At 40.9% G+C, this 13,123-nt stretch overlaps 1 protein-coding gene across 2 annotated transcripts in view; it reads left to right on the top strand.

Moving 5' to 3' along the window:
* KIF27 (kinesin family member 27) overlaps positions 1-13,123 on the top strand; it is a 479,420-nt gene that overhangs the window by 117,340 nt on the left and 348,957 nt on the right. For both annotated transcript variants that reach the window (XM_086961311.1, XM_086961310.1), the window contains exon 5: positions 8,754-8,897. In XM_086961311.1, the coding sequence (XP_086817437.1) occupies positions 8,754-8,897 (144 nt within the window). The remainder of the gene's footprint in view (positions 1-8,753; positions 8,898-13,123) is intronic.

Below are 13,123 nucleotides of genomic sequence, written 5' to 3'. Positions count from 1 at the left end.
CAATTTATAATATATCTGCTCAAGAGATCCCACTTTCCAAGGAGTTTTAAAGTATTCAAAGCCAAGATCTCATCAGTCTATTCCTCATCCTGTTGGTGTCCATTGGTGCCGGACCTCGCCGAGTGCCAGGAACCTTGGTCATCCCCCCTCCTGCTGCTACCACGTTGTGACCCTTTACATCCTCACCCTGGCCACCGTTCCACACTCTGCTGCATCACACACAACACTGAAGGAGCATTCTTCTGTGCTTCCTGCAAGTATTCATGCACTTACCCACACCCAATAATCACCGCACCGGCAGCACCCAACACCCCACTTTGTGACACTCACACAGTCCTGCAGCCACCCACACAACGCTTCACAATCCAATGCATGCTCCTCAACTCCTGCTCACTCACCAAGCACACCACAGAGATCTGGGACCTGCTGCACGACAATGCTCCAGAGCTACTTTTCCTCACGGAAAACTGGCTGAACCCTGCATCGGTACCTGACTTCACAAGCCTGAAGGCAGAATTGCTGTCATCCCCATCAATACCATCGACTGTACCACATCCACGGACACGCCATCCTCTAACATGGAACACCCATTGTTCAAGCTCCACATCAAAGCAAGCTTCACCCTAAGCGGCACATGCACCTACAGACCATCAGGGCTGTGATCCACTTCACCGACACCATCAGGGACTTGGTTTCACCACTCGCTCTTATTTTTAGCAATTACTTCCTACTCGGAGACCTAAACTTCCATCTGGAAGACCACGCCAACCACTATTCAAGAGCCCTGATTGAAACCTTGGAAGCCTGGGCCTCACCCAACGAGTAAAGAGACCTACTGATGTTTTGGACTTCTCCTGGACCCTATTTTCACCAACTTTGACAACATTTAGGTCTACGAGCACCCACCAGTCCCCTGGGCAGACCATAAGCCCCCACCAGTCTCCTGGGCAGACCAGCCTGCTGAAACTGGAACAGAATCCCAAACAAGGACTGCAAAACCGCTCTCAAAACTCACCAACCCGCACACAGCAACAGTCTCCTCAAAGCCATAAAGAATTTCAGCAGTTGGATCTCCTCCTGCACAGACTCCCTGCCCCCCCTCAAGCAGATCAATACATCAAGATCCAAACCCCAGCCTAACTGGTACATGGAGGCATTCAGACTGATGAAATGCCACTTCCAACAACTGTAGTGGAAATGAAGAATGAGCCAGGACAATGAAGCCAGGAGCACATTCAAATCCTCTCTGTGACGCTACCACCAAATGATCCAGACCACGAAATACACCGCTCTGGTAGACTACATCGATGCCAGCTCCAACCAAAGCAAATAAATCTTTGCCATTGTGAAAGATTTTGCCTCTCCCTTAGCCGCCTCCAACTCAATCGCATTCCTATGGATCTGGTCCTTCCTGACTTGAAGGACCCAGTCAGTCAGCCTGGCACCGTTCACCTCAGACGCCACGACCTAATCTGCAGAGTTCTAAGCCTGACCCTCTTCAAAGCATACATGGCCCTGCTAGCCAGGATCATCCACTCTCACATCAACGTCCTCTCCTAAGCCGATGACACACAACTCATTCTCTCACGGACAAACGACCCAGTACCCAAATTAAGTTCAATTCCTGCATGACTGAAAATGACTGAAATCGCCCACTGGATGAAGACCAACTCAGTAAAGCTGGACACCGACAAGATCAAAATCATGATCTTAGGGAAGAGCACATCGCCTTGGGCCATAGTATGGAAGTGCCCCGGGGGCGCAACAGGCATCAGTGCCTGCTTTGTGCACCCTCAGAGCACTTTGGTATTACAGAAGGGGCCGCAAATGCTTATGCGCCCCCTTCTGTAATACAGATACCGCTGGCGCACATGTAGTGCCAGCGCTATCATTAGTGGGTATTCCCTCATTTGCATGGGGGCGTGGCCCCTAGCAAATGAATGAATCTCTTTGCCTCTGCCCCCGGACTATATTATCAATGTGTGCCCCGGGCCAACTATGCCTTGAAAGTGGGCCACAAAAAGGTGGTGCACTGAAAGTGTGCCTCTTGAAGGAAGCTCTCTGGAGAAATGAAAGGAGGTCCCATAGACCCCCAGGCATCCCCTTGCAGGTCAGCGCAGTGACTCACTGCACCCACCTGCAAGAGGATCTCTAACCCTTCTTAAAAGTACTGATGGGTTACCGTCTACACAGAGAAACACAGGGCAACTTTTAAACCTATGCTCTTTATTTCTCTTGAATGTGCTGCCAGGGGGGCAGTACGAGTACGAGACTGCCCTGAGGGCAGTTAATTCACCGTAATAGGGCGCACTATCCCAGTTTGCATCCGGCGCGCTTACTTAAAGGTGCACTGCAGCACAAACGGGAAAAGAGTGCCCTATCTGTATTAGGACCCCTGGTGGCCAAGAGAGCTTGGATAATTATTGACAGCAAATCCGAGATCACTGCCCAAATCAATGCTGTCACCAACTTAGGCTTCCATACCCCGAAGATGCAGAGAAAGCTTTTCAATTGGCTCCCCGTTAGCACCCTGAAAACTATTACACATGCCCTGGTCACAAGCAAGCTGGGCTACAGTAACACCCTCTATGCTAGGATCAACAAAAAACTCAACTGAAGGCTGCAGACCATTTAGAACTCGTTGTCAGAATCACTCTCAACCTCCCACGCTGCATTCACATCTCACCACAGCTGAAGGAGCTCCACTGGTTTTCCATTCACAAACACAGTTTAGCCTTTTGATAACACTGGCCCAGCATATCACAATCCTCGCATCTGTTTTCTCAAACATTCCAGACACCTCTGCTCTTCTGGACTCCTATTTGCATAAAATCAATGCATATAGAAAACCACATCCAGTGGGTGAGTCTCCTCCTATGTTGCTCCTAAAATGTGGAACAACATGCTGATTTACATAAGAGCTCCTCCTCACTTCTTGAATTCCTCAAGAAGCTGAAGACTTGGCTTTTTGAGTAGTCCCACTAGGCCTTAGGTGTAGCTGGACTCACACCTGCTCAGCGCCAGGATAACCTCTGGGGTAATAGCGCGATCTTTAAATCTGGATTATATAACATAGCAGCCTCTGAACATATACATCACACTAATTTCTCTTGTTTGTGTCCATGGCGACTTTTTTCTATGCTATCCTTGTTTGATTTTAAAGTCCACCACACTTCATAAATATTTTTTGCTGGACCTTGTGTTTCTTCGGCTGGTCTGGATGTGTTTATCCAGAAAATAATGTTTCCTGTGGCATATTACTTATATAATACTTGGTCAGTAAAACAAGCTCAATGGCAATTCAATTATTAGAGGGAGGTTGGCAAAAGAAAGAAACACAACTGTACCAGTTTATAACGTTTTTTTGTATTTCAAACTGTATTGCACTAACAAAGACCACCCATCTACAAACTGTATTGCACTAACACAGACCGCCCATCTACAACTATTCTTAAAGACCATCTAAGAACTCTCCCCCAACATGCAGCTAGCCAACTCCCTTCTATAGATTCTCTAAAAAGGACAATAGCTAGGCAAAAAAGAACAACTACAGCCACACCACCTGCCCCAAAAACATTTGAGGAAATCCAAATTCCCCCTGAACTAACAATAAGCCATAATAACGAACCTTTCATCATATATGACAATGCAGCTAAAGAAAAAAGAATTATAATGTTTGCTACAGCAGACAATATGGTGAAATTACACCAATGTGGAACATGGATGATGGACAGCACATTCTCAGTCTGCCCAAAACCATTCTACCAATTATACACCATCCATGGAAACTATCAAAACTGCAATATCCCCTTCATATATGCCCTACTACCCAACAAACAACAAACAACCTATACTGAAGTACTAAATAAAACAAAAGACCTAACAAATAATTACTTCCCTCAAAAAATTATCATTGACTTTGAGAAAGCAATGATAAATTCAATTCTAAAGACCTACCCCCACACAGCAATCTAAGGTTGCTACTACCACTTTAACAAATGTATATGGAAACATATACAAAAATCTGCCCTAAGCACCCAATACTGCACTGACAGTACTTTTGCCTACCAGGTAAAAAAATTAATTGCACTGGCCTACGTTCCAGTTACAGACGTAGCGGAACTTTACAACCTACTAATCGACAGCCCCTATTATAAAAAAATGAAACCAAACTAAGCCCTCTCTTAGATTATTTCGAAGATACATGGGTAGGGAGACTACACAGATCATGACACAGAAGTCAACCTAAATTCTAAATCCCCTGGTGGAACGTCTACCTAAGTACACTAAATAAACAAGCTAAAAGCAACAACGCTGTTGAAGGATAGCACAATGCTTTCCAAGCAGGTACAGGCAGAGGTTCCCTAACCCTACATAAACTCCTTCAAGCATTACAAAAGGAGCAAAGCTACCAATAACTCAGAATGGAGCAATCTATAACACAAATAGGCCCTAAACTAACTAAAGAAATGAAAAAATGTACAACACCTTACAAAGCCAGGTAACCCTATACCCAACTATCAGAGACCTACCATACCTATCTACCATAGCTAAAACAATTCTCTAAACATAACTCACATACAGACACTATTCAAACAGTAAACATAAAATATACATATTAAACACATGTTAGAAACTGTAAAAAAAGTATTCAAATATATTTCATATATTTATTTAAATATATCTAAATAATTTTCTTACAATTTCTAACATATACCATAAAATTACATTAAAAATAAAATGACAATCCCACCCAAAAAATAATTGAAAAATACTTACTCACTTTGTTGCTGAAGAGAAACCTTTGTAACAAAATAAATCATTCCTTAGAAGTAACCCACCCAAACAATCCAAACAAGATCATCCAAAAATAACACGAAATACCCAAAATTTCTTCTCCAAAACAATCCACTCGAAAACCCTTAAAAACCCGAAAATGGTTCACAAAAACAGAAAAAACGCTCCATGGAAATGTAATGTAAATGAAATAAAAAAAACACATCCATAACGATTCTTCTCCATAATAGATCCAACAATAACCCATTAAAAACCCGAAAATAGTGTAAAATATAAAAAACGCTCCAGGAAAAACCGATTCCTAAATTTTAGTATACATTTTATGAAATTTTAATTATTTTTTTGAAATTTTAAATTTAGATTTTTTTTCTTCAAATTTATAATTTTAAAACTATCCCAACCCGATTTCCCTAAAAACCCACATCCCATTCCTAAATTTTAGGATAATTTAAAAAAAATTTTTTTTATATAACAATTTAAAATAAATATTACTAATTAAAATTTTTATAACAGTGCCCACCCTATTCCCCTTAAAAACTCACAACTCACTCCTAAATTTTATTACAAATTAAAAAAAAAATCAAAATATATATATATTTTTTTTTAAATACATTTTTAAAACAAAACATTTGTAATACACTCCCCACACATTTCCCTAAAAACCCACATACCACTCCCAAATTTCTTTATATATTTTTTTAAGTTAAAAAAAAATAAATTTTCACTTTTTAAAAACAATCCCCACCCTATTCCCCTTAATACCCACATCCCGCTCATAAATTTTCTTATACTTTTATTTAAATTTTGTTACAATTAAAAAAAAAAAAATCAAATGTCACTTTTTTATAACACTCCCCACCCTATTCCCCTAAAAACCCACATCCCGCTCCTAATTTTCATTATACTTTTATTTACATTTTTCATTTTTTTTTATAAAAAATAAAAACAAATTCCAAATTACCTTTTTTAAAACACTCCCCACCCTATTCCCCTAAAAACCCACATCCCGCTCCTAAATTTTATTATACATTTTTTAAAATAATTTTTGTTTAATTATTTATTAAAAATTATATAAAAATATATATTTTTTCATAACTTAAATAACATATTTTACAATCTAAAATACTCTTATAAATATTCTTACACTCTATATTAATAATTTCGATATTTTAACTTTATATATTTTTACATTAGATATTCTGACACTATATTTTTACATTTGATATTCTGACATTGTATATTTTTACTTTCAATATTAATTACTTACAAACATAATCGATATTTTAGACACTCGAGATTAACAACTCGATATTACTACCTTCGATATTTTTTTTACTATAAAAATCGATATTAGATACCTCGATATTACTTACCTCGATATTATTGCAGACTCGATATTCCTGACTCTAAAAAAAACTAGATATTTAGACTGCATACCGTTATTTCTCTTTTGACCTGCTTGGAAAACTTACAATTTTGAGAGAATGTATGCAAGTGACAAAAACATGTCAGAATAGTCAGCGTTAACATTTTTTTGACGTGTTTTCATCTTATAATTGATGTTTTCAGTTTATATTTCGAAGGGAAAATTCCAGATTTTAATTATTTTACCTGTCATGGCATAAATATATTGGCAAGGCCAGTAAAATACCTGTCAGTTGGCAACCCTAGTCTTCATCCTTATATGTGGGTACATTAGAATTTTCAAATTCACAGTATGATGTTAAATTCCAAATAGTTGGTGAACTCGATATCTCAAACTCCTTACATTTATCATTAATTTCTTATTGTGTACCCCCACCTCCACCGAGCCTCCCCCGCGCCCTGTCCTGTGTTCTTCCCCCGCCTGTGTGCCTCCACTTTGTGTATGTGGCAGCTGCCACTGTTTAGTAGGTCACCGAAAATCCAAGCAACAAATAAAAAATGCCTTTTAATTCTGTATTTTCTTGTCATATTTGCAGTGCTTCAATGACAGAGGTCAAATGTCAGTCTATGTCTCTACTGCTAATTTTGTTAACATGGGTTCTGGTGCTTACAAAATCCTTTCACTTTGAAGTCAGAGAAAGAAGAGTAAAGAAAAGTAAAGTGAATTATGTGGCAATCTTTCTGGGGTACATGAAGTGTTAAAGGAAAGGCTGTAGGATGTCATGTTTTCTTAACACACAACAAAACATAAATACCTGTAAAGAAACTACACACAATCAGCAGTTAGGAAAGCAAACATACCCACATTTGTTTGTAATTCTGAAGTGTAATGGAAACAAAGATTTTTATAGGATTAGAACAAATCAAGACACTTAACTTGGTGATGCACAAATAATTATTATTCACTGAAACCCGGTTTCCACACATTATTGTGTGCAATATAGTTGTATAGTTGTATCAGCAAAACGTATGTCTGTGCAATTTTAGTGACCATTTCAATATAGAATGTGCTGTCTGTAAATTACAATGTGCTACCACATGATGCTTTAGTTACATTAAGAAAATCACCCACATCGTCCATTAAGGCTCGTTAGGTTTCAAACGTTTGTCATACAAAAAATGAGCTGTTGTTCTAAAAGGTTTGAGAAGCACTGCTTTGGAGACATGTTTCTAACAATGATATCAAAAATAAATTGTGATGGGGTATCAAGTTTTTAGACTGTTGTTGTAGTGACTGAGTGAAGACCTAACGTTTTAAACATTTTGGAGTTGGATTTCAAATCTGGAACTTACTCACAATACTTCTAATTCACGTAGCATATTGACGCTCACAGTGCTTCACAAGTATCTGAAAGAACAAAGCTAAAATAACAGCATAGAGAGATGAGAAGAGAAGCACACATTTCATATTTCTTATTTATATATATATATATTAAAGATATTTGTATATCACAGACCTAGTCACATTGACATAAATGTCTTGTCCTAGATCTGTTAGATGTGAAATATGTATGTCTAGACATTTAAGGGGTAGCTTTTTAGGTTGAGTCTACGAGACAGCGCAAGCTGTGTGGTTGGAAAATACCTATTGGCAGTTAACCAGATCTCACAGTATGCTTGAATTCAAAACTGCATTTTGTTTACAATTAGTTTTCACTATTCTCACTCTCATTTGATTCCTCCTTATTTAATGTCTTCCCTTGTCCATCCTGTTTCTGCTCCTCCCCTGGAGCATAGCCTCCTTAAGTTTGTCTTTCAATTGCTCTCTTTTTGCTTAAACAATCCATAAGAGTGCATTTGTTTTCCAGCTGGTTCCCACATGTGCTCCTCTCCACCCTTCGGCTCAGTGTTGCTGTCTCTCGTCCATGTTCTTTTCTCTAGCCGCGCTGCTCTCTCTTGTTTCTATTTAAGTAAGCAATCCACAAATCATGTGTTTCCCAGCCGTCTACAATGTGTTCTCCCCTTTACGTTCCCTGTTGCTGTCTTTCGTCTGTTTCTATCCTACCCCCACATCACGCTGCTCTCTATTGCCCATGTGTTTCTATTCCCCCACCCAGCCCTCCTTGTTGTTTTCTTTTTCATGCCTGTGGTGTCCCCTTCCAATTGTAGTCCCCCCTCCCTCCGTGTGTTGCTTTGCGCCAACCACTTGCTCCTTCCTTACCCCACACACCCAATACCTTTGGTGCCTTTTGTTTTATTTAGCTCCATCAGGGTTAAAATTGTAATTTTTTTAATTAACTGAGCCAAGTAGCGTTTGTCATCTTGAATGGTGCCCACGTTATTTTGCTAGCATGCATATGCAGTCTGATACACGCACACTTGCGTGAAATGGAGCAACTGGCATTGTGCCTATGTTTGGGGGGTGGGGATGGTGATGCACTGCCAAAATCAATTGCCAAGAAGTCCCAAAGGTGCCATCTATTTGCTATGCCAGTACTTGTTTGCTAAACCTATTGAAGTATTAGTGTTTAGATAAATACGTTTGACTCTTGGCTGAGCATTCATTTATGATTTTGTTTGTTTTATTTTAGGACGCATTGGCTGCAGATGAAGAAGTATTTAGTCAAAAGGAACAGGAAAGGAAGGATCTACTAGATCAAATACAAGCTCTGATACATGAAAACCAAGAACAACAACTTTGTTTGGCGGATGCAGAACAAACTAACAGATTGCAAGTAAGTGTATGCACCAGCTACTCTTTCAAACAGTTTCCTAAATTCCGCTAGCGCATGGGACAGGCACTGTAGGTTATTGATGTAACCTCTCTAGAAGCCTTGTGGTTCTGGGCGGACTCTGGAGAGAAAACACGTGGAATGCGGGGAGGTGTTAGGGTGTGCATAACATAGAGTAAGAGATGATGCGCAGTGTGTGAGTGTATGCTGAGGCATAAAGAAGTGTTTGACTGCAGCTTCCATATGGCGTATTTCATTTGCATGCTCTAGGGCTGAGAAAGACGCTACAGGCACCACCTTGTAACTAACACACACCATGCCCTACAGCTTCATGCATCTTTTCTGTTTCCTTTACGTAAAGTCTGTGGAATAACAAAAGCTGAGTGGAATGGAGTGTGTGAGGCGTCATGACTCATGTCGTAAATGAGGGAGAGTCGAGCCATAGCGGAGCCAATGGTCTGACTTTGCTCGAACAACCTTACATGGGCCTCGCCGTCCACATAGGTGACAGGTAAATTGTGCAACAAGTGTCACATAAAAATATATTAAAGTGTCTTCAAAATTCAAAGAGATGCATTACTGTAACTTGCAGAAGCATTTCCCTTTTGAGCATTAGAGTGATTTACTGCATTGAGTAGCATTCTTTTAGAAGTAATAGTTTCTAACCATGAATTTAGATATATTTATACGGACCCCCTCCCCGCCTTAACTATGAAGCTGTTAGTAAACCACTGGTTAGTTTTATTGATGAAACAATATTAAAGTCTATTAAAACATTTGCAAGAGTGAATTTTGTTCAGCACAAATCCTGAACTGATGTATTTCAAGGTACTCTCAAATGTGATAAAGGAAAACTGGGCACCATGAAATCATATAATAGCCTAGGATCACACAATTTGGTCATGCAGGAAAGCAAAGATTGATTCCTAGATTCCTGGTTATGCAATTCAGTCATTAGATGGGTATCATCATCATCATTAAGCTTTATTCGATTTTGTTTCAACCATAAAAGCATACAATGTAGAAAAAAATATACAGTCATAATTTAACAAACAACATACATTTTAAAAGGATCAAAAAAAATAAATCTCATTGGATTAAGTAAAATAAAATTAGCTGACCCAGTTGATATTAATGTCAAAGAATTTACAATTTATGCACCCGCCTAATATTAGCACTTGTTATATGGGGTGAAAAAATGAGATTGAAGTGGGTTGCTATACTTAAATAGTCTATGTGGAAAGAGGTTAAAAGAGGGGAAACTGTGCTCATTTGGTGGCCAGAATCTATGGGCCAGCTTAGGGTTGTGATTGGCAGTCTGTTCCCGATAAGGGTTGTATGATTCACTGGGATAAAAGTCATGTAGGTCCCAAGTTGTTATAGGGCCATCACTTTCTTGGGGCTGCCACGACTGTAGATAGGGGACAACTTGTCTGCTCCTAAATCTGATTAGAATCAGATCCCAGCAGATATCTTTCTGATGGGGACCCAACCATCCCACTCTCCTCACGCTGACTATCCTGCCATCGAGGTTATGGGGTAGGGGTCTGTTTTTCGATAGCCAGAACTTAACTTTGTTTATCAAATCGCTGGTTCTCTCGATTTTTCCATGTTTCAGGGGAAGAACCCCCGACAGGATGGACACGAATGGAGCGGCCTCTGGGGGAAGATTAATATGAGGGGTCTTAGTACTTTTTAATCTTGGTTCAATATTGCGTTCTGAGGTAGGTATGGGTAGTGGTTTAGGGACGAGTGGGCACACAGTAGTGGAGACTGTTACCTGTGTTGGGGGAACTGTGTTTTGCGTAGTTTGTATAGGCAAATTAGGGAGACCGGCCTGGGGTAAACATTTAGATGTTGCTGTGTGTGGCTGATTGAGTTTAACAATTTCCTCAATCCCCGTTAGTCTTTCCCCCATGCTGTTAATTTTGTCGATCAGGGGATGAATGATAGTTTTAATCAACTGTTCAATCATGGTCAGTAAGACCAATTGGGGAGAGGATACTGGGTCATCTATTTTCTTGCCCATCTCTTGGATTAGCAGAGCCATGTTAACAGGCGGGTTTGAATCTGATGACACATACTGCAATGTTGGTGATTTGGATTGGGACCCACTTTCTCCAGCCCCGTCATGTTTCCTTTTACCAGATATGGCCTTAAGGGGAGTTGTTTTGTTTGCTTTTAGTTTTACGAGAGTCGGTAGAGGCCCCTGTGTACTATCGTTAAGAGCTAGCGGACTGGCGTTAGATACCAGGTAGGGCGATGTAACAAGGGAGTACTTGTTGTTACACATACTATTTAAGTCATCTAGCCACTGGGGATTAGCTGCTGTACTGGACGTTTTCGTAGAAGGATCCATGCTGATAGGGGTATGTTTAAAGTGAGAGAAAACAAAACAAACAGCTGTGGCTAGGGGAATATATTGAGTATCCGCTCCCTTATAGGAAGGGGAAACAGTCTCAATCCAATGTGATAGTCAGTGGGGTTGGCAGTAGATGGCTTTACCTCTTCTTAGAAGACCAAGGGGGGTAGCCCGTCCCGGCCTCCTCAGGCCTCTGAGGGCCACAGAGGGCCCGCCCTTTGCCCGGGCTTAGCCCGGCGCGGTCCCGCGCGCGTTCCGCGACGCGGAGGGAGCCTCCTCCTTTTCTGCGCCTCCGGGCGCGCTTGAGCAGGAAGTGACCCGCTCGGCCTGCTGGGAGCTGTAGTTCCCCGGCGGCCGTGAAGCTGGAAATCACTGGCGGCAGGGGGAACAGGCAGCGTTTGGGCCCCAGCGGCGGCGTGTGGCGAGCGGCAAGTGACCCAGGAATCCCAGGTAGGTCCAGCAACAAAGTTAGTGCCCCCCTTAGATGGGTATCTCTCTCTCCTGTTTCACATCAAAGTTTAATGTTTTGCCCATCAAAGTTTAATGTTTTGCCCTTAATTCCTGGAGGAGCAATGTCAGTACCATGTGTTAAATAAATGCACATATTTTATAATAAATCTAGTTGAAATTAAACTAACCTGGAGCAGCATGATAGTTAATAGAGGACTGTCTTTTGAAATGAGCATTATGGCCATCTTCACCTTCATTAAAAAACCGAGATCCAAACCTATCCCGAAAATCATGATGGTTTACAAGGCCAAGCAATATCAGTAGCCTCATAGAGGGCACGGGTTTGAGCCGTATCAAATATCTGCATTCTTCAGCACGTTGAGGACGGCTTTTATAAAAGACTACTTTACCTCCCTCGTACCTGTTCAAATTAAAACTTCCACAATGCAATAGGCTCCCCGTTTAATTCTGATATCATTCGTTTAGCACCAATCACATTGTGGCATTCTATTTGGAGAAGGGAATCGGTTAAATGAAATCAAACCAACCTCAGTGATTGTCTAAAATTGTATCATGTCGTAAAAATTAGATGGTTACATTATTTATGTTAAAAACCCTTTGAGAGCATTGGGCCTTTCTACGCCCTTTGAGAACCCACCTAGTTGTAACCTGATTTTTAAAGCCAAACTAAGAGGGGTCTTTTGCCTGAAGTCCACTCGGGACAGAAGGGACACAAATTTGGCAAAAGCCTCAGTAACGCTCTATCAACGGTCTCCTCCTATGCAAGCGGTTAATTATTCTTATTTAGCTCATGTCCCAAATCTACAACATCGTTTTATCTTAGTAAGATTCCGACTAAATTATATCCCCCTGATGTTGTGTTACCTGGGTAATATGTACGCATTAGAAGAACTAAACCTATGTCCTTGTGATGGCTCATCTTCACAAACAGATCTACACTTTATCTTTTTCCGTAAATTCTATGAAGAGTCAAGAAAAAGATTTATCTGTCTCTTGTTCGGAAATACAATTTCAGGTAAGGCCAAGTAGTTCTATATTTTATCAAGATGCTTGGGAACGCGTTTGTGTGTTATTGGCTAGCCTCGTACCTGTGGTCAGCCTTAAGGCGAAGACAAACCCAATTTATTTCTGGACTTTTAGAGTGTCATTAGGATGACGGGCGGACTTTGTCCGCCCGCCATCCTATCGGGAAAGGGGACCACCCACCATAATAGCGGGGGTCTCGTGGGGGCAATTAGGATGCGCCCGCCACAGTGGCAGACGCATCCTGCATTCCTGTCATTGTGGCGGGCGGTGCACAATGCCAGGAAGGCATGTTGTGCACTTCCATGCACAACATGGCAGGCACCGCTCAGTGCCTGCCATGTTGTGCATGGAACTGCTGGTGGGTACCATA

Source organism: Lissotriton vulgaris, chromosome 3_1 (assembly GCF_964263255.1).
Source record: "Lissotriton vulgaris chromosome 3_1, aLisVul1.2, whole genome shotgun sequence".
Taxonomy (NCBI): Eukaryota; Metazoa; Chordata; class Amphibia; order Caudata; family Salamandridae; genus Lissotriton; species Lissotriton vulgaris.
This window is presented reverse-complemented; position numbering and strand designations above follow the sequence as displayed.